The sequence below is a fragment of the Heptranchias perlo genome, unplaced genomic scaffold, assembly GCF_035084215.1.
Source record: "Heptranchias perlo isolate sHepPer1 unplaced genomic scaffold, sHepPer1.hap1 HAP1_SCAFFOLD_496, whole genome shotgun sequence".
NCBI lineage: Eukaryota > Metazoa > Chordata > Chondrichthyes > Hexanchiformes > Hexanchidae > Heptranchias > Heptranchias perlo.
Window position 1 is genome coordinate 108,406 of NW_027139512.1, and position 27,949 is coordinate 136,354.

A 27,949-nucleotide genomic window follows, 5' to 3' on the forward strand; every position below is an offset into this window, starting at 1 on the left:
GGATAATATGCAGATGTTGAGACAGACACCAATCGAACCGTTGCCGTGGTGATGAAAGCTCCGAATCCTAAACACTGAACCACAAGGAAACGCTGAAAATTCTTTGCTGTGAACAAGCAGACCAACGCGGCCTTTCCCACTCGCCCCTTTGTAATTCAGGTCATTTTCGTGTCAGACAAGCTGCTCGCACAAAATGGCATTTTCTGTTCGAACTACTATCGAGACAGAAGGTGATGTTCAGGCAATGACAGCACCAAGTGCAAGTCGGCATGGACATGGAATGGAAAGTGAGGTAAAATACTCCCACAAGCTGCTGATGGACATGTTTCCATTTCCAAAATTCACGCATCGAATCAATGCAGCTGCTGGGAAAACTCCAAGGCAACGCAGGTCTATCGGGCATCGTTTGAAGCAACTGGCAGTTTAAAGTGTCATCTCCTGCTGCTCCTGTGGGGAGTGAGGGAGAGACACTGTCGGTATCTGCGTACAGTTTGATTTTGTACAAAACTGTACAGAGAAAGAGCAAATATACCAGGGCTGTGAGATATTCTATATTATTCATATTTGACCAGAGGAATATCCGCAGTCAGAAGCTGAAAAGAAGGGAAGAGATAAGAGGCCTGAGAATAAACACAGAGCTGAATGAATCACGGAAGAGTGAAAGAAAAATAAATGTTATCAGTTCCACTTTATCTCGTGCTCAATCCTGGGAGCTCCCCGATGGACTGCTGGTTAAAATTCAGTGCTCCCATCACCGCGTGGTTCCATTCCCAGTCAGAGAATTAACTTTAACAAGAGTTATGAACTTAATAAATAATTACATGAAGCTAATTAAACCCTGTTCATAGTTGAATGACTGTTTTGATCACCATTAATCAACCAATAACGTTCTGTTTCAGACTGAAGGAGATGCCGACATGGTTACCGAGAGACAGACAGACAAAACTTTAATAAGATTTTTGTGCTTTGCATGTGATGAAATTTCATCATTTTACAGACTGGATCTTAAGAGTGCGATTAAAAGCTCAGTGCAGCCGTTGTTAAATTTAACATTAACAGGCAATTGTCGCCGTTTATCACAGGAACGCCCGAACCGGTTCTCCGATGAAGATGAAAGTAACGCAACGAGGAACATCTGATACGACACGAAAGGCATCGGGCTATGACAAAAATCCCCACCGTTTTGCTTTTCCAAAATAAAGGGTGTGACATTTATTCTCTGAAAATAGAAACAGTCTGGTCTCACTCACTACAGTAATCTCTCTGTCACAGTGAACCAGCTCTCCTACTGCGAGTGTGACCTCCCTTCGGGCCTTTCGGGGGCTTGTCTCAAGATGAATTGTGATTTCCGTGAAGCCAATGTTCCATTCCTTTATATGATTCATGTGCCTGATTTCCGACCGCAGGGTAAATGGTGGAATATCAGCCCTGCTCAGCCGGCAATGATCACGGTACATTTTCTTGCAGACAAAACACACATTGAAACCCTGGAATTTTGATACGATGAATCCTGAGGAAAAATAAAATAAGGACTCGAATCATCAAACTTTTGCGCCAACCGATTGCGCCACCGAGTCAGGTGGAAAAATCATCCGCTAAATCAGTAATTCACTGAGCTAAACCTTGAGGCTGCAGTGACCAATATAACAGCTGTCTACTGTCAGTTTACTTTTACAAAATCAAGAGTTGGAGCTTGCAGGAGTGAAAATCCAACAAGCCGGTCTTCACTCTTAAAGCAGCAACTGTGAAGTTAAGAGAAACGTGCCGGAGAAATACTCGATTTCAGCGCGGTGACACTGGGCCAGAGTAAAGTTCAGTTAATATGATCGCCGAGTGGCCAGAGGGTGGATTTGGAATTCCTGACCGACCGCACTGTGAATTTTCCAGATCTGCTTGGAGCACCAATCCCTTCAATTCATCACTTACAGGGACAATTCGATTCTCGGTTTCTTTTCCCTGAGCTTGGCGAGATCTTAAAAATTGAAAGCGACCAATATCAGAGCTAACCTCGTCACCGACATGCTCACAGATACAGAGCGGCCACACTCTGCTTCAGTGAGATGAAAGCCCAGAGCGGTTTCAAGGTCGAATGCAATGAAAGTGCAGGTCATTGAGGTGCCTTTAAATTCCTGATTCTTTGAACTGAACTTCTTCCGAAAGTGCTTGAGATTCAGGTGGAGTGATTTGGGGATTTATTTTTCTCTTTGCAAAGTTTGAACCGCACGTCAAGATCAAAAGTCTAGGGTTAAATTAGGGATTCTCCAGGGTATGAACCTCGAATCGAGAATTATACCCCGAACTCAACGAGCCCAGAAACAAGAACGTGTTACGGACACATTCTATGAGAGGGCTGTCTGTATAATGAAAAGGCATTTTTGAAGAGACTTCCTGATCAGTTCCGTGTTGGCTCCTGAACAAAACACAAACACCATACTGTGCGTTTTTCCTTCCAAAATTCACTGAACACCATGAATTAAACAAAGGCACCGCTGGGAGTTTGAACCCAGGACCTCTTGTTTCCTGGACAAGTGCTTTAACCAACTGAGCCACAGAGCCAAGTCATGGGATCATTTCCCACCTCCTCTCATTAATATCTATCAGCTACACGTCACATTCTGTTGTGGGTTCAGACTGTTTGATCTTTGTCTGTTTCACTTGCCAGTTTCCCTGTGAATCCCGATAGTGACTGCGTTTCAAGCTGTGTTTATCTTTCTGTGTCCATCAGTGCTTTGATACACAAATGAATATTTGTGCTTGTGTTTGTTACTTTAAATAAATTAGGGATGGACAATTCTCGCTCTGACACTGAAGAACTAATTGAGCAAATTTCACAGTGAAGAGTTGTTTATTGTGGTGCTGAAACGAAAAAAAAATTGTAAAAGGTGCAAAGAGGGAAAACGAGAAAAACTTGTGAGTGAAATTAAGGACAACTTTCAAGGTTTTTACACGTATATTAAGAGAAAGAAGGGTGACGAAGAGTAATGTGGGCCCTTAAAGATGGATAGGGGTGATATTGTAATTGAAATTCAAGAAATGGCAGACTTGCTAAATACTCACAGAAAATCATGAGGATAATGTACCAGAGGCACGAGGAAAACTGAAAATAAATCAAGGGGATTCAGTGTAAGTAAAATAATGGTATTGGAGAAAATAATTAGATTAAGATAGACAAATCTCCAGGGCCTGATGGTGACCATCCCAGGGGACTAAGGGGAATAGGTGAGGAAATTGGACATGCTTTAGTCATGATCGTTCAAAACTCTCTTGATTCAGGAATTGTTCCATGGATTGAAAAAATTGCCAATGTCATTCCGTTTTATACGAAGGGTAGGAGAGATAAAGCAGGAAATTATAGACCTATTAGTCTGACGTCTGTTGTGGGGAAGTTACCAGTATCTGTTATTAGGGAAAGAATGACTGAGCACTTGGATAAACCTGAATTGATCAGAGAGAGCCAGCATGGATTTGTAAAGTGCAAGTCAAGTCTAACAAAACTAGTTGACCTTTTTGAAGATGTAACTAATGTGGTAAATAATGGAGTGTCTGTGGGGGTTATGTGTATATTGACTTCCAGAGGCATTCGATAAGGTTTAACATCAGAGACTGTTAACAGAAATGAGAACATGTGGAATTCAAAGCAACCCATTGACATGGGGAGGGAGTTGATTTGGAGTTGGGGACAGAGAGGAGGGTTAATGGGGATGTACTCAAATTGACAGGATTTGATTAGTGGTGTCCCCCAGGGATCTGCATAAATGAGGCAGATAAAGGAACAGAGAGCGGTATATCCAGGTTTGTCGACGACACCAAGTTTGGCGCAGTGAGTAGTGTGGATGGGAGCATAAAGTTATAAAAGGAAATTGATAGATTCAGTGAGTTGGTAAAACTGTGTCAGATGGAGCTTACATAGAATTACATAGAATGTACATCACAGAAACAGGCAATTCGGCCCAACTAGACTATACCGGTGTTTATGCTGCAGACGAGCCTCCTCCAACCCCTCTTCATCTAACCCGATGAGCAAACCTGAATATTCCTTTCTCCTCCATGTGTTTATCCAGCTTCACCGTAAATGCATCCATGCGATTCGCCTTAACTACTCCTTGTGGGAGCGAGCTGCACATTCTAACGACTCTCTGGATAAATATGTTTCTCTTGAATGCCAGATTGGATTTATTGATGACTATTATATTCATGGCCCTAAGTTCTGACGTCCCCACTCCCAAAAGTACAAACACCTTATCGACATCTGACCGATCAAACCCTTGCATAATCTTAAAGTCCTGTATCAGGTCACCCTCAGCCTTCTCTTTTCTATACAAAAGAGCCCCAGACTGTTCAAAGTTTCAATCTGGGGAAGTGTGAGGCCATCCACTTTGGCCCGAAGCAAGATAAATCAGAGTATTTTCGAAATGGTGAGAAGCCAGGAACTGTGGGTGAGCAGAGATACTTCGGGACATCACGAAGAGTTGGCAGACAGGTGCAAAAAATAATTAAAATGGCTAATGGAATATCGGCCTTTATCTCAAGGGAACTGGAATTCAAAAGGGTGGAATTTATGTTACAATTCTATAAACTCTGTTGAGGCCACATTTAGAGCACGGCATTCAGTCCTGGGCACCAGACCTCAGGAAGGATATATTGGCCTTGCAGGAGGTGCAGCGCAGAAAGACCAGAATGATACCGGGGCTAAAATGGTTACATTATGAGGACAGGTTGCGTGGACAAGGTTTGTATTTCCTCGTGTACAGAGGATTAAGTGGTGATGTAATTCAGGTGTTGAAGGTGATTCAATGATCCAATGGTGGGTGTGTGAGTTGGTGCTGAATCGGTCCCCTTCAGTGAAGAGAGGGTCAGCGGGCGCCTGACAGACACGGCTCGGAACGGGACTCGCTTCTCTCCGGCGGCAGCGGCTGGTTTAGAGAGATCTCTCTGTCTGCTGCTGTTACTCCGCCTCCCGCACTCTGGGAGAACCGCGGAGGTCGGTCCTCATTTTTCTCTTGTGGATCCGGCTCCATCCGTTTACTGTTGACGGGAGTGCGTCTGATACCAAGTCAGTCAGAAGCGGGTGCAAATCACAACATAGGCACAGGCCCAAGGACTGGGGACTGGTTTGATATTGGGTCCTTTTTAAGGGACCGGCTGTAGAATGTTTGTATAATAATAATGATCAGAATTAACTTTGATACAATGAAGTTTTTTGCAGTTTTTTCCCATTTCCACCCTCACCAGTTTTATACAGTAACAGGTAACAATGTTTGAGGGATGTGATGTCCAGTGTTGGTGGAATCAGTGTAATTTAACTTGATACATTGAAGAATCTCTTGTCCATCCCAGGCTCTTACCTTAGGTTTAGACCCTCACCTAGTTTAAAATTGGTCACTCACTGATATAAATAAACCAGTAACAATCCCGAAACCTCAGCGGGGATATTTGTTCCGATACTTCGTGACGGTCCCAATTTCCACGGAAATTCTCAATCAGCAAATCCCAGAGGCTGTTTCGGGTTTGACAAACTGTGAGATTGTTTTAAAAGCCGGAAAGAGGGAAAAACTGGTGGTTGATATGAAGTGTTATACATTATCTCTTTCTGTTTCAGATTTACAATTTCTCTTTGTGTGTTACTGACAGGAGAGGCTATAACGGAGCCCAGTGACTGGGTAACGAGCTGCACTGAGTCATTGGCCTGTGTTACAGACCGGCTCGTTGGACCTGCTCATTTCGTGAACTCGCTGGTGTCTCAGCACGTGTGATGACTGAGTGAATCTCTTCCCACACACAGAGCAGGTGAACGGCCTCTCCCCAGTGTGAACTCGCTGGTGTGTCAGCAGGTTGGATGACTGAGTGAATCTCTTCCTACACACGGTGCAGATGAACGGCCTCTCCCCAGTGTGAACTCGCTGGTGTGTCAGAAGCTCAGATGACCGAGTGAATCCCTTCCCACACACAGAGCAGATGAACGGCCTCTCCCCAGTGTGGGTGCGTTGGTGTTTCAGCAGTTCAATTTTGCTTTTAAACCTCTTCTCACAGTCAGAACATTTAAAAGGTCTCTCATTAGTGTGAACTGGCTGGTGTGTCAGGAGGTGAGATGACCGAGTGAATCCCTTCCCACACACAGAGCAGATGAACGGTCTCTCCCCAGTGTGAGTGCGTTGGTGCATCAGCAGATTACTTTTGCTTTTAAACCTCTTCTCACAGTCAGAACATTTAAAAGGCCTCTCCCCAGTGTGAACTCGCTGGTGTGTCAGAAGCTCAGATGACTGAGTGAATCCCTTCCCACACACAGAGCAGATGAACGGTCTCTCCCCAGTGTGAGTGCGTTGGTGTGTCAGCAGATTACTTTTGCTTTTAAACCTCTTCTCACAGTCAGAACATTTAAAAGATCTCTCATCAGAGTGAACTCGCTGGTGTGTCTGGAGGCTGGATGACCGAGTGTATCCGTTCCCACACGTGGAGCAGGTGAACGGCCTCTCCCCTGTGTGAACTCGCTGGTGTGTCAGGAGGACGGATGACTGAGTGAATCCCTTCCCACACACGGAGCAGGTGAACGGGCTCTCCCCAGTGTGAACTCGCTGGTGTGTCAGCAGGGTGGATGACTGAGTGAATCCCTTCCCACACACGGAGCAGGAGAACGGCCTCTCCCCAGTGTGGGTACATTGGTGTGTCAGCAGATTCCTTTTGCATTTAAACCTTTTCTCACAGTCAGAACATTTAAAAGGCCTCTCCCCAGTGTGAACTCGCTGGTGTGTCTGGAGGCTGGATGAAATAGTGAATCCCTTCCCACACACGGAGCAGGTGAACGGCCTCTCCCCAGTGTGAGTGCGTTGGTGTATCAGCAGATTAATTTTGCTTTTAAACCTCATCTCACAGTCAGAACATTTAAAAGGTCTCTCATCAGAGTGAACTCGCTGGTGTGTCAGCAGGGTGGATGACTGAGCGAATCCCTTCCCACACACGGAGCAGGTGAACGGCCTCTCCCCGGTGTGACTGTGTCGATGAGTTTCCAGCTCTGAAGGGTAATTGAATCCCTTCCCACAGTCCCCACATTTCCACGGTTTCTCCATGGTCCGGGTGTCCTTGTGTCTCTCCAGGTTGGACGATCAGTTGAAACCTCGTCCACACACAGAACACGTGTACGGTTTCTCCCCGCTGTGAACGGTGCGATGTTTTTTCAGGCTGTGTAACTGGTTAAAGCTCTTTCCACAGTCAGTGCACTGGAACACTCTCACTCGGGTGTGTGTGTCTCGGTGCTTTTCCACTCACACTGATGTTTGAAATCTTCTCCCACGGATAGAACAGACAAACATTTCTCCTTCAACATTCAAAGGCCGATGATATTCAGGTCCTGATGAATCGAGTGACTCTGTCAGATCTTGACGTGATCTTTGGTTTGAGTTTCCCTCTGCAAATCCTCCCCTGTAAAAGGAGTTTATAAAAGTTATCACTGTAATTACAGGATAGAAATTCAGATCAGATAGCTCTACTTTCTATGGAACATTCTTTCCTCTCTCATTCCTCAAAGCTGTAAATCCCCGTCCCACACACTCTCCCTCCTCCCTGTGCTGAAATCCAAACCCATCGCATCATCTTTCAGTGGCCCGAAACCATGAGTGAAAGGGTGAGAGAGTGAGTGAGTGTGAGAGAGTGAGTGAGTGTGAGAGAGTGAGTGAGTGTGAGAGAGTGAGTGAGTGTGAGAGCAGCAGTGGGCTCGGTGTGGAGAATGAAGTGGGGCAGGTGGAGCATGTTTCAGTGGGGCAGCAATGATCATAATCTCATTAGGTTTAGAACAGTTATGGAAAAGGACAGGGGACAGTCAAATGTGAAAATTCTTAACTGGAGGAGGGCTAATTCCAGTGAGTTAAAAAGGGATCTTGTCCAGGTGGATTGGAATCAAAAATTGTCAGGCAGAACAGTAATTGAACAGTGGGAGGCCTTCAAGGAGGAGTGGGTTTGGGTACAGAGTGGACAGATTCCCACGAGGAGGAAAGGAACAGCATCCAAAGCTGGAGCTCCCTGGATGACTGAAGATATCGAGATCACCATTTCTCCTTCATTGACAGACGCTCCCTGACCGATCCCCATTTCTCCTTCATTGACAGACGCTCCCTGACCGATCAACATTTCTCCTTCATTTACAGACGCTCCCCGACCGATTACAATTTCTCCTTCATTTACAGACGCTCCCTGACCAATCACAATTTACCCTTCATTTACAGACGCTCCCTGACCGATCCCCATTTCTCCTTCATTTACAGACGCTCCCTGACCGATCACCATTTCTCCTTCATTTACAGACGCTCCCTGACCGATCACCATTTCTCCTTCATTTACAGACGCTCCCTGACCGATCACCATTTCCCCTTCATTTACAGACGCTCCCTGACCGATCCCCATTTCCCCTTCATTTACAGACGCTCCCTGACCGATCACTATTTCTCCTTCATTTCCAGACGCTCCCTGACCGATCACCATTTCTCCTTCATTTACAGACGCTCCCTGACCGATCCCCATTTCCCCTTCATTTCCCGGCGGGTAGTGAGGGGGGGATAATGTTCACTGTTTTATATTCGGGTCTGGGGCCGCACTCGGGGTTTGTAAAGCCTGAGCCTGGGCCTGAGCCCGGACCCGGGCCCCGGGGTTTATTGAGCCTCTTGCTCCGATCCTCTGACCTGCACCGAACGCGCTCCTCCCGCAGCCTCGACTGGCCGCGCATGCTCAGGACACACTGACCGATAATGAGTCACTACTGCGCCTGCGCACTGGGCTCCACTGATTCAGATAGGGCACAATCTGTACCGCGCTGCATGCTGGGTGATGCAGCCGCCATTGATGATCTTAATACCAGGCCGAAAAACAAAAACATTGGAAGCATATAATTCAAGTGTTTAATTTATTTTCTAAATAATTCAATCGTTCAATTCATTTCATAAATAATTGAATAGTTCAATTCATTAAATAATCAATTGTTTAATTTATTACATAAACAATTAGTGTTTCATTTATCATAGAAATAATTCAATGAATTATTTATAATAAATGAAACACTTGATTATTTATATAATAAATGAAACACTTGATTATTTATATAATAAATGAAACACTTGATTATTTATATAAATGAAACACTTGATTATTTATATAATAAATGAAACACTTGATTATTTATATAATAAATGAAACACTTGATTATTTATATAATAAATGAAACACTTGATTATTTATATAATAAATGAAACACTTGATTATTTATATAATAAATGAAACACTTGATTATTTATATAATAAATGAAACACTTGATTATTTATATAATAAATGAAACACTTGATTATTTATATAAATGAAACACTTGATTATTTATATAAATGAAACACTTGATTATTTATATAATAAATGAAACACTTGATTATTTATATAATAAATGAAACACTTGATTATTTATATAATAAATGAAACACTTGATTATTTATATAATAAATAACGTTTTGAAATTCTTCATTCAATAAATTAAATAATGGAATATTAATATGATTAAATAAACACTTGAATCTTTGTATGATAAGTTAAACCTGTGAATTAATTATATAATTTAAACACAACCTCTTTATATAATAATTTTAACACTTGGATTATTTATATAATAAATTAAACAATTGATTTTTTATATAATAAATTAGACATGCATTATTATATAATAAATTAAACTATTGAATTATTTGGATACTTAATTTATTATGAAAATAATTCAATAGTTTAATTTAACAACTGACGTAGTTATGTAAGAAATTAAACAATTGATTATTTATATAATGAATTAAACTATTGAATTATTTATATAATAAATGAAACAGTTGAATTATTTAGATAATAAATGAAACAGTTGAATTATTTAAATAGTAAATTAAACAAATGAAGTATTTACGTAATAAATTATACACTTGAATGCTTCATATAATAAATTAAACACTTGTTTATTTGTATAATAAATTCACAAATTGAATTATTTATACAATAAATTAAACAACGGAGCTATTTATTTCGTAAATTATACACTTCAATTATTATATAATTAAACTACTGAATTATTTATCAAATATATCAATTTAATTATTCATATAATAAATTAAACAATTCAATAATTTACATAAAAATTAAACACTTTAATTATTTATAAAATATTAAACAATTGAACTATTTACATAATAAATTTAGCTATTGAATTTTTTATACAATAAATTAAACTCTTGGTTATTTACAGAATAAATTAATCAATCAAATAATTTAAACTATTGAATTCTCTTTATAATAAATGAAACATTTGAAGTATTCATATAATAAATTAAACACTTGAAAACAATTTAATTATTGATATAATAAAATAAGCAATTCATTATTTATTTAATGAATTAAACTATTGAGTTATTTATATTACATTTTAAACTTTTCAATTATTTATATAATAAATGAAGCCAGCTTGGACAAAATGGAGGCAAGCGCAGAGTCCGTCTTGGACAAAATGGCGGCAGGCGCGGCCACCATCTTGGAAAAAATGGCAGCAAGCACGGCCGCCATCTTGGGCAAAATGGCGGCAAGCGCGGCCACAATCTTGGAAAAAATGGCCGCCGCCGCCATCTTGTCACATGGCGGCAAGAGGCCGACAGAGTGTCGCCAGTGATCCCGCAGTGACCCCAGAATGTCCCAGTGACCCCAGAGTGATGCCGGGGTCCCAGAGTGCACCCAGTCAGCCCAGAGTGAGGCCAGGGTGCAGCCGGGGATCCCAGAGCGAGGCCAGAGCGGCGGCCTTTGCGTTTGGGCCACCACAACAACCACCACCACAACTGTACTGTACGTGTACAGCACACAGTGGGTAAAAGGGAACGATTCACTCCTGTCTGGTAATCCGTGTCTGGGACTCACTGGCCCTGTGAAATGTTGAATTTTGCTCACAATATGGTGTGTTTGGATTAATGGGGGACAAGGTTTAACTCCACTGGGCTGGATTGTTTTATAAATCTCTCATTGACTGGGTCTTTCAGACCAGGATGGGAGCTGCTTCTCTCTCTCTGTAAACACCCTGAGGCAGTGAAACACTCTCTGACAAACTGTTCACAGGAACCAACCCATCAGACATGGGGAATAGACAAATACCTGGGACTGGAAATGAGCCTCCCACCAACAGAGCAGAGAGAAGGAGGAAATCATCACACCTTCAAGATCTGGATCTGTTTTGTCTTTGGAGCAGGTTCTGGTTAATTTTACTGCTTTAAAGTGATGTTATGGGACCAGTGAGACTGAGACACACACACACACACACACACACACACACAGACTGTACAGTCAGGAGACACGTGTCCCTTGTCCAGACATTGGGTTTGAATTGAGCTGAGCTGTGCCACAAATGAATATGGGATTAAAATCTCAAATTCCAATCAGTTTGCTCCCGAGCTTCCCCATGTGTCTGTGTGGTTCCATTACAATACAATTTCACATGGGGGCCCAAAATGGCTTCGGAATTAACACTATTTCTTTCTGAGTTGTCAGTGACCTTTTCAAAAATTAAACTTCAAACTCAGAAAACATTTGGAGGCTGTTTTCACATTTGGGCTCTCTGCGTGCTGCAGGACGCTTCCTGAAAGTGCTTTTAATTTCAATTAAGACCCGAGATATGTCACATTGTCAGCCTCTGAATAATAGTTTGATCCACTTTGTGTTATTTCTGAAAAGTTGCACTTGCAATGAACGAAGGGAGGAATTTGGGATCGAACAGATGGTGATATTCTGTCAGACACTCGGTACTGAGGGAGCGCTGCACTGTCAGACGGTCAGTGTGTGTCTCAGTATCAGCTCCTGTACAATGTCCCAGTGATCCTCCAGTGTCCCCAGAATGTCCCAGTGATCCCCCAGAGTAACCCAGACATTACTCACGTGGCCCCCATCGGGTCCAGGCTGCGGTGAAGGTCTCAGTCAGTCAGTCCCCAGCGGAGAGAACGATTCTTGGCCCAGGATTCCTCCTCCTCCTTCTCACAAAATGTCTCTTACTGGATCATCTCCTTGCAGCATTTCATCGAAAAGTTTCCTGAGGAGAGAGAGAGAGGGAATTGATTAAAATACAAAAGCATGGGATTAAAAAGGCACAGCAAGAGCCCAGAGCTTCCTCTCCTCCCACTCCCCCTCTCTCTCCCCCCTCCCTCCCACTCCCTCTCCCAGTAACACCGACAATCCCTCAGCACCAACACTGAGACACAAATCCCGGTTACAAACCAGAGAATCTAAAGAGGGAGAAAAGTTGGGAGAGAGACAGAGAGAGAAATACACTCAGGACAGGCTGGAGGACCCCGGCAGACTGAGAGATTGTCCCCGCCCCTGGGGAGGGTTTGGGACGAGACTCACGGCCATCCCCTACCCCCGGGGAGCTCCCTGCTTCAGCCTTTGAGATATTAGACTGAATCTCAATGGGTCTCCCTCAGGGACCTGTCCATTCTCATGTTAATCCAGGGACAGCCCAGGGCAGGACTGGTTTGACCAGGAGACCTGTCTGCTGGAATGAGCCACATTTCAAGGACCTATTTTACTGATTTGAAACCCTCACAGCCTGTCTCCCCCTCTTCCCTCACCCCAAACCGAGTCCCCCCACCCTCAGCCTGTCTCCCCCTCTTCCCTCACCCCAAACCGAGTCCCCCCCACCCTCAGCCTGTCTCCCCCTCTTCCCTCACCCCAAACCGAGTCCCCCCCACCCTCAGCCTGTCTCCCCCTCTTCCCTCACCCCAAACCGAGTCCCCCCCCACCCTCAGCCTGTCTCCCCCCTCCCCTCGTGACCCAAACACCCCGGGGACCTCCGTCACATCCCACCCTGCCCGGCGTCCACATTTAAAGAACTAATGTTGGGCGGAATCTGCTCCGAATACACAAGGGCTGCAGAGCTGGAATGGCTGCTGTTTCTCAGACAGTGTTTGACCATTTCATTCTCTCTGTGTGTTTACTGTAAAGAGCTGTGGAGGGAGCAGGGACTCCATCTCATTCTCACCTCCCCGGGTCTGGATGGCAAACAGGTTCCGAGCTCAGGGCACAGCACCATTTCAAACACTCAAATCATCCAAAGGTTGAGAAACGAGATTTAACTGACAGGTTTCCAGCCTCTAATTGAAGTTTTAATATAGAAATCATTTTAATAAATAAAAATGCTGCAGAAAGGTGAATAGAGTGAGGGACAGAGAGAGAGAGAGAAAATGATCGGTTTAAATGAGATAGAAAGACAGAGAGAGGGGGGGAGAGAGAGAGAGAGAGAGAGAGAGAAAGAGGGACAGAGAGAGAGAAAATGATCGGTTCGGTCAGACTCTCTCTGTTTAAATGAGATAGAAAAACAGAGAGAGAGGGACGGAGAGAGAGAGGGACGGAGAGAGAGAGGGACGGAGAGAGAGAGGGACGGAGAGAGAGAGGGACGGAGAGAGAGAGGGACGGAGAGAGAGAGGGACGGAGAGAGAGAGGGACGGAGAGAGAGAGGGACGGAGAGAGAGAGGGACGGAGAGAGAGAGGGACGGAGAGAGAGAGGGACGGAGAGAGAGAGGGACGGAGAGAGAGAGGGACGGAGAGAGAGAGGGACGGAGAGAGAGAGGGACGGAGAGAGAGAGGGACGGAGAGAGAGAGGGACGGAGAGAGAGAGGGACGGAGAGAGAGAGGGACGGAGAGAGAGAGGGACGGAGAGAAGCCTCTCTGGGCTGTTTAATTGTTGTTACTTTAAACAGTGAGACTGAAATATTTCAGAGAACTTTTCAATCAAGAAAAATTCAGAGACAACAGAGAGAGAGAAAAGGACAGAGAGGGGGAGAGGCAGAGAGAGAGAGAGAATGATGGAGAGAGAGATCGAGAAAAAGACAGAGAGAGCGGGAGAGAGCCAGAGGGAGAGAGAGAGGGACGGAGAGAGAGAAAAGGACGGAGAGACGGGGAGAGAGGGAGAGAGAGAGACACACACAGAGAAAGAGAGAGGGGGAAAGAGGCAGAGGGAGAGAGAGGGACAGAGAGACAGAGAGAGAGACAGAGGGAGAGGGGGTAAGAGGCAGAGAGAGAGAGAGAGGAAGAAAACAACAGAGGGTGGGGGAGAGACAGAGAGAGAGGCAGAGAGAGATAGAGAGAAAATGACGGAGTGGGGAGAGAGGCAGAGAAAGATAGAGGAACAGAGAGTGAGAGAAAAAGAGAGGCAGCGAAAGAGAGGGGAAAAGAGGGGGAAAGAGGCAGAGGGAGAGAGGGGGACAGAGTGACAGAGAAAAAGAGAGAGAGAGAGAGAGAAAAAGACAGAGAGGACGGGACAGGGGGAGAGAGGACGGGACAGGGGGAGAGAGGACGGGACAGGGGGAGAGAGGACGGGACAGGGGGAGAGAGGACGGGACAGGGGGAGAGAGGACGGGACAGGGGGAGAGAGGACGGGACAGGGGGAGAGAGGACGGGACAGGGGGAGAGAGGACGGGACAGGGGGAGAGAGGACGGGACAGGGGGAGAGAGGACGGGACAGGGGGAGAGAGGACGGGACAGGGGGAGAGAGGACGGGACAGGGGGAGAGAGGAAGGGACAGGGGGAGAGAGGACGGGACAGGGGGAGAGAGGACGGGACAGGGGGAGAGAGGACGGGACAGGGGGAGAGAGGACGGGACAGGGGGAGAGAGGACGGGACAGGGGGAGAGAGGACGGGACAGGGGGAGAGAGGACGGGACAGGGGGAGAGAGGACGGGACAGGGGGAGAGAGGACGGGACAGGGGGAGAGAGGACGGGACAGGGGGAGAGAGGACGGGACAGGGGGAGAGAGGACGGGACAGGGGGAGAGAGGACGGGACAGGGGGAGAGAGGACGGGACAGGGGGAGAGAGGACGGGACAGGGGGAGAGAGGACGGGACAGGGGGAGAGAGGACGGGACAGGGGGAGAGAGGACGGGACAGGGGGAGAGAGGACGGGACAGGGGGAGAGAGGACGGGACAGGGGGAGAGAGGACGGGACAGGGGGAGAGAGGACGGGACAGGGGGAGAGAGGACGGGACAGGGGGAGAGAGGACGGGAGAGGGGGAGAGAGGACGGGACAGGGGGAGAGAGGACGGGACAGGGGGAGAGAGGACGGGACAGGGGGAGAGAGGACGGGACAGGGGGAGAGAGGACGGGACAGGGGGAGAGAGGACGGGACAGGGGGAGAGAGGACGGGACAGGGGGAGAGAGGACGGGACAGGGGGAGAGAGGACGGGACAGGGGGAGAGAGGACGGGACAGGGGGAGAGAGGACGGGACAGGGGGAGAGAGGACGGGACAGGGGGAGAGAGGACGGGACAGGGGGAGAGAGGACGGGACAGGGGGAGAGAGGACGGGACAGGGGGAGAGAGGACGGGACAGGGGGAGAGAGGACGGGACAGGGGGAGAGAGGACGGGACAGGGGGAGAGAGGACGGGACAGGGGGAGAGAGGACGGGACAGGGGGAGAGAGGACGGGACAGGGGGAGAGAGGACGGGACAGGGGGAGAGAGGACGGGACAGGGGGAGAGAGGACGGGACAGGGGGAGAGAGGACGGGACAGGGGGAGAGAGGACGGGACAGGGGGAGAGAGGACGGGACAGGGGGAGAGAGGACGGGACAGGGGGAGAGAGGACGGGACAGGGGGAGAGAGGACGGGACAGGGGGAGAGAGGACGGGACAGGGGGAGAGAGGACGGGACAGGGGGAGAGAGGACGGGACAGGGGGAGAGAGGACGGGACAGGGGGAGAGAGGACGGGACAGGGGGAGAGAGGACGGGACAGGGGGAGAGAGGACGGGACAGGGGGAGAGAGGACGGGACAGGGGGAGAGAGGACGGGACAGGGGGAGAGAGGACGGGACAGGGGGAGAGAGGACGGGACAGGGGGAGAGAGGACGGGACAGGGGGAGAGAGGACGGGACAGGGGGAGAGAGGACGGGACAGGGGGAGAGAGGACGGGACAGGGGGAGAGAGGACGGGACAGGGGGAGAGAGGACGGGACAGGGGGAGAGAGGACGGGACAGGGGGAGAGAGGACGGGACAGGGGGAGAGAGGACGGGACAGGGGGAGAGAGGACGGGACAGGGGGAGAGAGGACGGGACAGGGGGAGAGAGGACGGGACAGGGGGAGAGAGGACGGGACAGGGGGAGAGAGGACGGGACAGGGGGAGAGAGGACGGGACAGGGGGAGAGAGGACGGGACAGGGGGAGAGAGGACGGGACAGGGGGAGAGAGGACGGGACAGGGGGAGAGAGGACGGGACAGGGGGAGAGAGGACGGGACAGGGGGAGAGAGGACGGGACAGGGGGAGAGAGGACGGGACAGGGGGAGAGAGGACGGGACAGGGGGAGAGAGGACGGGACAGGGGGAGAGAGGACGGGACAGGGGGAGAGAGGACGGGACAGGGGGAGAGAGGACGGGACAGGGGGAGAGAGGACGGGACAGGGGGAGAGAGGACGGGACAGGGGGAGAGAGGACGGGACAGGGGGAGAGAGGACGGGACAGGGGGAGAGAGGACGGGACAGGGGGAGAGAGGACGGGACAGGGGGAGAGAGGACGGGACAGGTGGAGAGAGGACGGGGCAGGGGGAGAGAGGACGGGACAGGGGGAGAGAGGAAGGGACAGGTGGAGAGAGGAAGGGACAGGGGGAGAGAGGACGGGACAGGTGGAGAGACGGGGACAGGTGGAGAGACGGGGACAGAGAGAGATGGGGACAGAGAGAGGGAGTCACAAAGAGAGAGGGGAAGAGAGAGGGGAAGAGAGAGAGGCAGAGAGAGAGAGGCAGAGAGAGAGAAAAAGACAGTGAGAGGGCTGAGGGAGAGAGAGAGAGAGTGACAGAGAGAGGGGAGAGAGAGAGAGAGAGGGACTCCCTGCAAGAAAACGGGACGTGTGTCGGTGAGGGACCTGGTGGTTGTTTGGGTGATGTGCCTGTCATGGTTGAATAGGTGCCAGTGTGTGTGACCTGTGGGTTGTGGGTGTGCGGCTTGCAACAGTGGTAATGTGTGAGGGTGAGAGGAAGCATCTGATTGAAAGAGTTTATTGCGAGGTGGGAGATGAGGGCCCTCCCTTGCTGGTGAGAAGCCATGAAACAGCCCAGAGAGGCCTGGCTGCTCGCGGGAATCGGGTAAATCACCAGGCAGGACCAATCCACTCTCTGCCTCTCTCCCCATCTCTCTCTGTCCCCTTCTCTCTCTCTGCCTCTCACCGCCTCTCACCTCCTCTCTCTCTCTCTCTCTCTCTCCCTCGCTCTCTCTGTCTTTTTCTCTCTCTCTGTCCCCCTCTCTCCTTCTGCCTCTCGCCTCCTCTCTCTCTCCCCGCTCTGCCTTTTTCTCTCTCTCTCACTCTCTCTCCTCTCTCTCTGCCTCTCGCCCCCCCCTCTCTCTGTCCTTTTCTCTCTCTCTGCCCCTCTCTCTCTGTTGTCTCTCTGAATTTCTCTTGATTGAAAAGTACTCAGGTACGGTACGGCCCATGTGTATCTCAGTGTCAGCTCCTGGACATGTACAGTACACAGTGGGTAAAAGGGAACGATTCACTCCTGCCTGGTACTGTACGGCCCGTGTGTATCTCAGTGTCAGCTCCTGGACATGTGCAGCACACAGTGGGTAAAAGGGAACGATTCACTCCTGTCTGATACTGTACGGCCCGTGTGTGTCTCAGTGTCAGCTCCTGCACATGTACAGTACACAGCGGGTAAAAGGGAACGATTCACTGAGAGATTGCAATGTTGAGTGTAACGGTTATTTGAGGGGTTCAGTCCCTAAACGGGCTGTGTTTTGACAGACACTTTTTACAGTAAGGAGTTGAGTTTAGTTTCGGGAGGTGGGTACAATCCGTGTCTGGGACTCACTGGCCCTGTGAAATATTGAATTTTGCTCACAATATGGTGTGTTTGGATTAATGGGGGACAAGGTTTAACTGCACTGGGCTGGATTGTTTTATAAATCTCTCATTGACTGGGTCTTTCAGACCAGGATGGGAGCTGCTTCTCTCTCTCTCTCTCTGTAAACACCCTGAGGCAGTGAAACACTCTCTGACAAACTGTTCACAGGAACCAACCCATCAGACATGGGGAATAGACAAATACCTGGGACTGGAAATGAGCCTCCCACCAACAGAGCAGAGAGAAGGAAATCATCACACCTTCAAGATCTGGATCTGTTTTGTCTTTGGAGCAGGTTCTGGTTAATTTTACTGCTTTCAAGTTATGTTATGGGACCAGTGAGACTGAGACACACACACAGACTGTACAGTCAGGAGACACGTGTCCCATGCACAGACATTGGGTTTGAATTGAGCTGAGCTGTGCCACAAATGAATATGGGATTAAAATCTCAAATTCCAATCAGTTTGCTCCCGAGCTTCCCCATGTGTCTGTGTGGTTCCATTACAATACAATTTCACATGGGGGCCCAAAATGGCTTCGGAATTAACACTATTTCTTTCTGAGTTGTCAGTGACCTTTTCAAAAATTAAACTTCAAACTAAGAAAACATTTGGAGGCTGTTTTCACATTTGGGCTCTCTGGGTGCTGCAGGACGCTCCCTGAAAGAGCTTTTAATTTCAATTAAGACCCGAGATATGTCACATTGTCAGCCTCTGAATAATAGTTTGATCCACTTTGTGTTATTTCTGAAAAGTTGCACTTGCAATGAACGAAGGGAGGAATTTGGGCTCGAACAGATGGTAATATTCTGTTGGACGGTCGGTACTGAGGGAGCGCTGCACTGTCAGACGGTCAGTGTGTGTCTCAGAGTCAGCTCCTGTTAAATGTCCCAGTGATCGTCCAGTGTCCCCAGAATGTCCCAGTGATCCCCCAATGTCCCCTGAATATCCCAGTGATCCCAGAGTAACCCAGACATTACTCACGTGACCCCCATCGGGTCCAGGCCGCGGTGAAGGTCTCAGTCAGTCAGCCCCCAGCGGAGAGAACGATTCTTGGCCCAGGATTCCCCCTCATCCTCCTCCTTCTCACAAAATGTCTCTTTCCTGGATCATCTCCTTGCAGCATTTCATCGAAAAGTTTCCTGAGGGGAGAGAGAGAGGGAATTGATTTCAACACAAAAGCAAGGGATTAAAAAGGCACAGCAAGAGCCCAGAGCTTCCTCTCCTCCCACTCCCCCTCTCTCTCCCCCCTCCCTCCCACTCCCTCTCCCAGTTACACCTACAATCCCTCAGCCCCAATACTGAAACACAAATCCCGGTTACAAACAAGAGAATCTGAAGAGAGAGAAAAGTTGGGAGAGAGACAGAGAGAGAAATACACTCAGGACAGGCTGGAGGACCCCGGCAGACTGAGAGATTGTCCCCGCCCCTGGGGAGGGTTTGGGACGAGACACACGGCCATCCCCTACCCCCGGGGAGCTCCCTGCTTCAGCCTTTCAGATATTATGTAAGGAATCTTACAACACCAGGTTATAGTCCAACAGTTTTATTTGAAAATCACAAGCTCTCGGAGGCTTTCTCCTTTGTCAGGTGAGTGTGGGATTCCATAGTCAGAGCACAATGCCTGGTGATTACAGATAATCTTTCCAACTGCCCGTTGTCAAGGCAATCAAAGGATTCGAATAGTGTTCAGACAGAGAGACGTTACATACGGGACTACTGAATATACTGATTGTCCCGTATGTAGTGTCTCTCTGTCTGAACACTATTCGACTCCTTTGATTGCCTTGACTACGGGCAGTTGGAAAGATTATCTGTAATCACCAGGCATTGTGCTCTGACTATAAAGCGGTGCCTTTCATGGAATCCCACACTCACCTGACAAAGGAGAAAACCTCCGAAAGCTTGTGATTTTCAAATAAAACTGTTGGACTATAACCTGGTGTTGTAAGATTCCTGACATTTGTCCACCCCAGTCCATCACCGGCATCTCCACATCATTTGAGATATTAGACTGAATCTCAATGTGTCTCCCTCAGGACCTGTCCATTCTCATGTTAATCCAGGGACAGCCCAGGACAGGACTGGTTTGACCAGGAGACCTGTCTGCTGGAATGAGCCACATTTCAAGGACCTATTTTACTGATTTGAAACCCTCACAGCCTGTCTCCCCCTCTTCCCTCACCCCAAACCGAGTCCCCTCCACCCTCAGCCTGTCTCCCCCTCTTCCCTCACCCCAAACCGAGTCCCCTCCACCCTCAGCCTGTCTCCCCCTCTTCCCTCACCCCAAACCGAGTCTCCCCACCCTCAGCCTGTCTCCCCCTCTTCCCTCACCCCAAACCGAGTCCCCCCACCCTCAGCCTGTCTCCCCCTCTTCCCTCACCCCAAACCGAGTCCCCCCCCACCCTCAGTCTGTCTCCCCCTCTTCCCTCACCCCAAACCGAGTCCCCCCACCCTCAGCCTGTCTCCCCCTCTTCCCTCACCCCAAACCGAGTCCCCCCCCCCTCAGCCTGTCTCCCCCCTCCCTCACCCCAAACCGAGTCCCCCCCCCACCCTCAGCCTGTCTCCCCCCTCCCCTCACCCCAAACCGAGTCCCCCCCACCCTCAGCCTGTCTCCCCCCTCCCCCCGTGACCCAAACACCCCGGGGACCTCCGTCACATCCCACCCTGCCCGGCGTCCACATTGAAAGAACTAAAGTTGGAGACAGGCCTCTCCCTCCATCCCATAATACCAGGCCGCCCATAGTAACGGTCGCTGGGCCTGGGCCCGGAATCCGTTGCCCCTGGAAACCGCGCAGGAACCGAGCGACCCGAGAGCGGCCTCAGGCCCGACTCCCAGTCCCCGGCCTCAGGCCCTCCCCGACTCCCAGTCCCCGGCCTCAGGCCCCTCCCCGACTCCCAGTCCCCGGCCTCAGGCCCCTCCCCGACTCCCAGTCCCCGGCCTCAGGCCCCTCCCGACTCCCAGTCCCCGGCCTCAGGCCCCTCCCCGACTCCCAGTCCCCGGCCTCAGGCCCCTCCCCGACTCCCAGTCCCCGGCCTCAGGCCCTCCCCGACTCCCAGTCCCCGGCCTCAGGCCCCTCCCCGACTCCCAGTCCCCGGCCTCAGGCCCTCCCCGACTCCCAGTCCCCGGCCTCAGGCCCCTCCCCGACTCCCAGTCCCCGGCCTCAGGCCCCTCCCCGACTCCCAGTCCCCGGCCTCAGGCCCCTCCCCGACTCCCAGTCCCCGGCCTCAGGCCCCTCCCCGACTCCCAGTCCCCGGCCTCAGGCCCCTCCCGACTCCCAGTCCCCGGCCTCAGGCCCGACTCCCAGTCCCCGGCCTCAGGCCCCTCCCCGACTCCCAGTCCCCGGCCTCAGGCCCCTCACCGACTCCCAGTCCCCGGCCTCAGGCCCCTCCCCGACTCCCAGTCCCCGGCCTCAGGCCCCTCCCCGACTCCCAGTCCCCGGCCTCAGGCCCCTCCCCGACTCCCAGTCCCCGGCCTCAGGCCCCTCCCCGACTCCCAGTCCCCGGCCTCAGGCCCTCACCTCCTCCCCCCGCCCTGCTCCTGCCCCTCGCCGCCCTGAACCAGCTGCTGGCCGCCGGCGCCATCTCCTTCCAGCTGCCGTCCAACGCCAGGAAGTGTCTGCGGGAGGAGATCCACAAGGACAGGCTGGTGAGCGGAGAGTCCGAGCTGAGCGAACAGCCGGCCGCCCGCCCCCACCTCAAGGGGGGAGAGAGAGGGGGGGGGGGGGAGAGAGAGGGGGAGAGGGGGAGGGGGGAGGGGGAGGGGGGGGGGGGGGGGGGAGAGACCATGTCCCCCATTCAGTCCGACCATGTCCCCCCATTCAGTCCGACCTTGTCCCCCATTCAGTCCGACCATGTCTGATTTGTATTTCACTCCATTTCCCCCCTTGGTTCCATTCCCTTTAATCCCCTCACCCAACAAAAATCCATCAATCTCAGTTTTGAAATTTTCAATTGACCCCCGGCCTCCCCCTTTTCCGGGGGAGAGAGTTCCAGATTCCCACTCCCCTTTGTGTGAAGAAATGCTTCCTGACATCACCCCTGAACGGCCGGGCTCTAATTTTAAGATTATTCCCCCTTGTTCTGGACTCCCCCCACCAGAGGAAATAGTTTCTCTCTATCGACCCCATCAAATCCTTTAATCATCTTAAACCCCTCGATTCGATCACCCCTTAATCTTCTGCACTCGAGGGAATACAAGACTCGTCTCTGCAACCTGTCCTCGTAATTTAACCCTTTTAGCCCCGGTGTTATTCTGGTGAATCTGCACTGCACCCCCTCCGAGGCCGATATATCCTTCCTGAGGGGACGGTGCCCAGAACTGGACGCAGTGTCTCCAGATGGGGTCTGACCAGAGCTCTGTCCAGCTGTAATATAACTTCCACCTCTTTGTATTCCAGCCCTCGAGATAAAGGCCAACGTTCCATTATCCTTTTTAATGATCTTTTTGTACCTTTCCACCATTGGGAGGGTGGTGTGGGGAGGGAGCTGTGGGGGACAGTTCCGGGCTGGAGCCAGGGTGTAACCTCTCTGTTTCCCCTCCCCCAGGTGACGGACTCCTCCGGCCACATCCTGTACTCGAAGGAGGAGGCAACTAAGGGCAAATTCGCCTTCACCACTGACGACTACGACATGTTCGAGATCTGCTTCGAGAGCCGCCTGCCCCCGGGTGAGTGAGTCCGAGGGGGGGGTCCTGGGGTACGGGGAGGGCTCGGGCAGAAATAATAATAAAAGTGAAAATAGCTCACTGATAAGAAAAAGGGATGAGAACAAAGTCCAGGTCACAAATAGTGTCACAGGTAATATAAATACTTCAGGTTCATCAAAAAATACAGGAAATAATAAAATAACTGATTAAAAAATAATACAGCAGTGATAAAAAACAAGTGTGATATTTTTAAGAAGTGAGAAAAACAGCATCAGAACCTACGAATTAAGAGCAGGAGGAGGCCATTCGGCCCCTCTGCCATTTGATAAGATCGTGGCTGATCTGATTGTGACCTCAACCCTACTTTCCTGTCCATCTACTGTAACCTTTGACTCCCCTGTTAATCAGGAATCGATCTAACTCAGCCTTAAAAATATTCACTGACCCTGCCTCCACCGCTCTCTGGGGAAGGGAGTTCCACAGACTCACCACCCTCTGAGAGAAAAAGTTTCTCCTCATCTCCGTCTTAAATGGGAGACCATTTATTTTTAAACTGTGGTCCCCGAGTTCTCGTCTCTCCCACAAGGGGAAACATCCTCTCAGCATCTACCCCTTCTGGTCTCCTCAGGATCTGAAATGTTTCAATAAGATCACCTCTCATTCTTCTAAACTCCAGTGTATACAGGCCCAACTTGTCCAACCTTTCCTCATAAAATAACCCCCTCATCCCAGGAATCAGTCGAGTGAACCTTCTCTGAAACGCCTCCAAAGCAAGTATGTCCTTCCTTAAATAAGGAGACCAAAACTGCACACAGTATATTCTAGATGTGGTCTAGTCGGTCTGTTGCCCAAATAAGAGTTCTATACACAAGTGCAGATAGCATAAGGAATAAAACAAGTGAATCAGACAGTTAAAACAAGTATAAAAGGACTGTTAGCAACATCGCTGCCAGACTGGGCCTGCGGCAGGTGGTGAGCAAACCAACACAAGGGGAAAAACCTACTTGACTTTGCCCTCACCAATCTACCTGTCACAGATGCATCTGTCCATGACAGTATTGGTAGGAGTGACCACCGCACAGTCCTCGTAGAGACGAAGTCCCGTCTTCGCACTGAGGACACCATCCAACGTGTTGTGTGGCAGTACCACCGTGCTGAATGGGATAGATTCAGAACAGATCTAGCAGCTCAAAACTGGGCATCCATGAGGCGCTGTGGGCCATCAGCAGCAGCAGAATTGTATTCCAGCACAATCTGTAACCTCATGGCCCGATATTTTCCTCACTCCACCATTACCAACAAGCCAGGGGGTCAACCCTGGTTCAATGAGGAGTGTAGAAGAGCATGCCAGGAGCACCACCAGATGTATCTAAAAATGAGGTGCCAATCTGGTGAAGCTACAACTCAGGACAACATGCATGGTAAACAGTGGAAGCAACATGCTATAGACAGAGCTAAGTGATTCCACAACCAACGGATCAGATCAAAGCTCTGCAGTCCTGCCACATCCAGTCGTGAATGGTGGTGGACAATTAAACAACTAACGGGAGGAGGAGGCTCTGTAAACATCCCCATCCTCAATGATGGCGGAGTCCAGCGTGAGGGCAAAAGACAAGGCTGAAGTGTTTGCAACCATCTTCAGCCAGAAGTGCCAAGTGGATGATCCGTCTCAGCCTCCTCCCGATATCCCCACCATCACAGAAGCCAGTCTTCAGCCAATTTGATTCACTCCACGTGATATCAAGAAACAAGATTGGGAGTGTTAAGAACCTCGCCCCTCTCTACAACTCCTCCCCGCGCCTCCAGTGCTTCAATATCCTTTCTGTAGTGTGGGTCTCTCATGTCAACAATGGATTTACTACATCTTTGTCCGATCTTACAGACCGTCTCTCTCTCTCTCTCTCTCTCTCCCTGCCCAGATCGCCAAGGCGGAGAAGCTGAAGCCACTTGAGGTGGAGCTGCGACGATTGGAGGATCTGTCAGAGTCGATCGTCAATGACTTTGCCTACATGAAGCAGCGAGAGGAAGAGATGAGGGACACCAATGGTAGGAGCACCCAGCACAGGCTTCAGTCTGCAACACCCACCCCTTCTCCACTTACTGCTCTCGGTCTCGGGGACCCTGTCTCGTTCCTCGTTCAGCGTCACTCACCCCTCCGAGTCAGAAGTTTGTGGGTTTTAGCTCCCTCCACCTCCCGGGACATAAGCCCCTCTCCCCTTCTCTCCCCCAGAGCACGAGCCTCAGCTTCATACGGTTATCCAGTCGTCCTGTGAAAGATGCAGTGGGCTCTGCTTCAGGCACTTTGTGGCAAAGCATCCCTTGCCCCAACTGCCCTCCACGAGCCCTCGGAGTAAAGAGGGGTGGTCTAGGGCTTGGGTACCGGGGGCCAGGGGTTAAAAGGACTGCAGGACTGATCCCCAGTGTCAAAGGGACTTAGTTTTTTAAAAAAACGTACATTTATTTCGCCCCTTCCACGACCTCGGGATGTCCCAAAGGACTTTATAGCCAATAATGTACTATTTTGAAGTGTAGTCACTGTTGCAATTTAGGAAACGGGCAGCAAGATCCGCACAGCAAGATCCCACAAACAGCGTTGTGATAATGACCAGATAATCTGTGTTTTAGTGGCGTTGGTTGAGGGATAAATATTGGCCAGAACACCCAGGGGAGAATTCTGCTCTTCTCCCATTAGTGGCCGTGGGATCTTTTACATCCACCTGAGAGGGGCAGGCAGGGACTCAGTTTAACGTCTCAGCGGAAAGACGGCACCTCAGACAGTGCGGCACTCCCTCAGTACTGCACTGGGAGTGTCGGCCTGGATTAGGTGCTCGAGTCTCTGGAGTGGGGCTCGAACCCACGACCTTCTGACAAGGGGGCCTTGTAGAGGCAGATAAGATTCTGCATATTTTCATTCCAAGTTTGACTGCAGGATAAGGGAACGTGTGTACAAACTGGGGCGAGTGTGGGCAGGATGGAACACCCGGAGGGGAGGCTCTCAGTCGGGTAGCGGAGGGAAAACACAGAGTCCTTTCATGGGCCGTTAGATGGGGTGCTCCATGGGCTGGAGGCCTCCACTCATCTAAACCAGGGAGTTGGAGTCAGTGGGCTGGGACCTTTCTACACCAGAGGGCAGAGTTGTGGAATAAGTTTTTGGGGAAGGACGGTATAAACGGGGTCCAGAGACAGAAGGGATCATTTGAAGCCCCTGGGATTAAAGGGACAGTGGCTGCATGGTTACAAAATTGGCTAAAGGACAGAAAGCAGAGAGTCGTGGTGAACGGTTGTTTTTCAGACTGGAGGGAAATATACAGTGGTGTTCCCCAGGGGTCAGTATTAGGACCACTGCTCTTTTTGATATATATTAATGACTTGCACTTGGGTATTCAGGGTATTTCAAACTTTGCAGATGACACGAAACTCAGAAATGTAGTAAACAATGTGGAGGATAGTAACAGACTTCAGGAGGACATAGACTGGTGGAATGGGCAGACACATGGCAGATGAAATTTAACACAGAGAAGTGGGAAGTGATACATTTTGGCAGGAAGAATGAGGAGAGGCAATATAAACTAAATGGTACAATTTTAAAGGGAATGCAGGAACAGAGAGACCTGGGGAGTGCACAGACACAAATCCTTGAAGGTGGCAAATTGAGAAGGCTGTTAAAAAAAAAAGCATACAGGATCCTGGGCTTTATTAATAGAGGCATCGAGTACGAAAGCAAGGAAGTTATACTAAACCTTTATAAAACACTGGTTAGGCCTCAGCTGGAGTATTGTGTCCAATTCTGGGCACCACACTTTAGGAAGGATGTCAAGGCCTTGGAGAGGGTGCAGAGGAGATTTACTAGAATGGTACCAGGGATGAGGGATTTCAGTTATGTAGAGAAACTGGGATTGTTCTCTTTAGAGCAGAGAAGATTACGGGGAGATTTAATAGAGGTGTTCAAAATTATGAAGGGTTTTAATAGATTAACTAAAGAGAAACTATTTCCAGTGGCAGAAGGGTCGGTAACCAGAGGACACAGATTTAAGGTAATTGGCAAAAGAACCAGATGGCGATGAGGGTTTTATTTTACGCAGCGAGTTATGATCTGGAATGCACTGCCTGAAAGGGCGGTGGAAGCAGATTTAATAATAACTTTCAAAAGGGAATTGGATAAACACTGAAAGGAAACATTTACAGGGCTATGGGGAAAGGGCAGGGCAGTGGGACTAATGGGACAGCTCTTTCAAAGAGCCAGCACAGGCACGATGGGCCGAGAGGCCTCCTGTGCTGTAAGATTCCAGGTGATAGGATTGACCTGTTAGAAAGGGACAGGGTGTCAGTTGTGGACAGAGTGACGCTCCCATGAAAGGCCTGCCATGTCCCTGCTCTCACCTGAGCTGTTTCGCGAGAGAGGATCCAGGATGGGGATTCAGGGGAGGGAGTGACCCCAGGCATCGACCAAAGGCCAGACTCGGAGCAGCAGTGACCCAGGAGCAGGGAAACGGTGCTCGGGGCAGCAAGGTGAAAGGAAGAGGGAGGGCTGCCTTCAGTGAAGTGATCTTAGTGCAGATTGAATCCACTCCTCCAACCTGTTTGATGGGCCCCCCTCTCTCTCTCTCTCTCCCTCCCTCCGTGCAGAGTCCACCAGTGCTCGTGTCCTGTATTTCAGCATCTTCTCCATGTGCTGCCTCGTCGGCCTGGCCACCTGGCAGGTCTTCCACCTGCGACGCTTCTTCAAAGCCAAGAAGCTCATTGAGTAACGACGATGTGTGTGTGTGTGTGTGTGTAAAACGTTGGCCCATGTGTGTCTGTCTGTGCCTGGAGAGTGTTCAGTGGGTGGGGTTAATTTACAATAATGTCTCTTTATATTAAATGGGGTGCTTTGAATGTTTAAACTGTAGGTTGTGTTTTAATTCGTAGCATTGCAGTCAGTAATTGGCCCACGGTCGGTGTTTCAGACCAGTCTGAGGGAGTCCTGGAAACAATCAGTATCCTCAGACATGCCCTGGATCAGGAGGTGGGACCAATAGTGTTCGCTGCCCTGAGCTTTCGATGATTGATTGATTGTTTTCGGAAGGTACTGGGATTAATTCCACCCGGCCCCGTTGCTCCCCAGGAGAGAGAGAGACAAACGTCCGAACTTCTTTGGGAAAAATCTAACGTTTGTAGAAGTTCCTCTCCAACTCATTTGCCGGTGTGATGCTGCACAGTGTCGAGTGGATTCCTGGAGGAATGCTGCAGGGAGGGAGAGTGCACTGGGGGCTGCATTTCCTTCACTGTGTTGGACTTCACCTGATGGTCATCAGGCAGAGCTGGTGACAGCCGCTCCACCCTGACCCCGCTGCACCTTGAACCTCATAGGATCTTACAGCACAGGAGGAGGCCGTTCAGCCCATCGTGCCTGTGCCGGCTCTTTGAAACAGCTCTCCAATTAGTCCCACTCCCCCCTGCT

The 27,949-nt window shown here is 49.8% G+C and overlaps 2 protein-coding genes and 1 non-coding gene across 7 annotated transcripts; 1 reads left to right on the forward strand and 2 right to left on the reverse strand.

Annotated features, from left to right (window-relative positions):
• Positions 1 to 921: 921 nt before the first annotated feature.
• Positions 922 to 21,574, reverse strand: LOC137313973 (zinc finger protein 84-like). Of its 5 annotated transcripts, none has more exons than XM_067979661.1 (4): positions 21,383 to 21,574; positions 18,846 to 19,003; positions 11,924 to 12,074; positions 922 to 7,416 (listed from the first exon to the last, which is right to left on the reverse strand). In XM_067979661.1, the coding sequence occupies exon 4, from the start codon at positions 7,062 to 7,064 to the stop codon at positions 5,679 to 5,681; it is 1,386 nt and encodes a 461-aa protein (XP_067835762.1). In that variant the 5' UTR covers positions 7,065 to 7,416; positions 11,924 to 12,074; positions 18,846 to 19,003; positions 21,383 to 21,574; the 3' UTR covers positions 922 to 5,678. The 5 variants fall into 5 exon arrangements, with proteins under 5 accessions (XP_067835762.1, XP_067835765.1, XP_067835764.1 ...); XM_067979664.1 differs by lacking the exon at positions 21,383 to 21,574 and adding an exon at positions 20,594 to 20,772; XM_067979663.1 differs by lacking the exon at positions 21,383 to 21,574 and adding an exon at positions 19,801 to 19,889.
• trnap-agg (transfer RNA proline (anticodon AGG)) lies at positions 2,482 to 2,556 on the reverse strand. Its single transcript has one exon. It is a non-coding gene; the product is annotated as a tRNA-Pro (tRNA).
• On the forward strand, positions 10,482 to 27,392 carry LOC137313974 (uncharacterized). Its single transcript, XM_067979667.1, has 5 exons — positions 10,482 to 10,669; positions 21,138 to 21,510; positions 22,410 to 22,530; positions 24,429 to 24,555; positions 27,136 to 27,392. The coding sequence occupies exons 1-4, from the start codon at positions 10,482 to 10,484 to the stop codon at positions 24,458 to 24,460; spliced, it is 714 nt and encodes a 237-aa protein (XP_067835768.1). The 3' UTR covers positions 24,461 to 24,555; positions 27,136 to 27,392.
• The last annotated feature ends 557 nt before the right edge of the window (positions 27,393 to 27,949 follow it).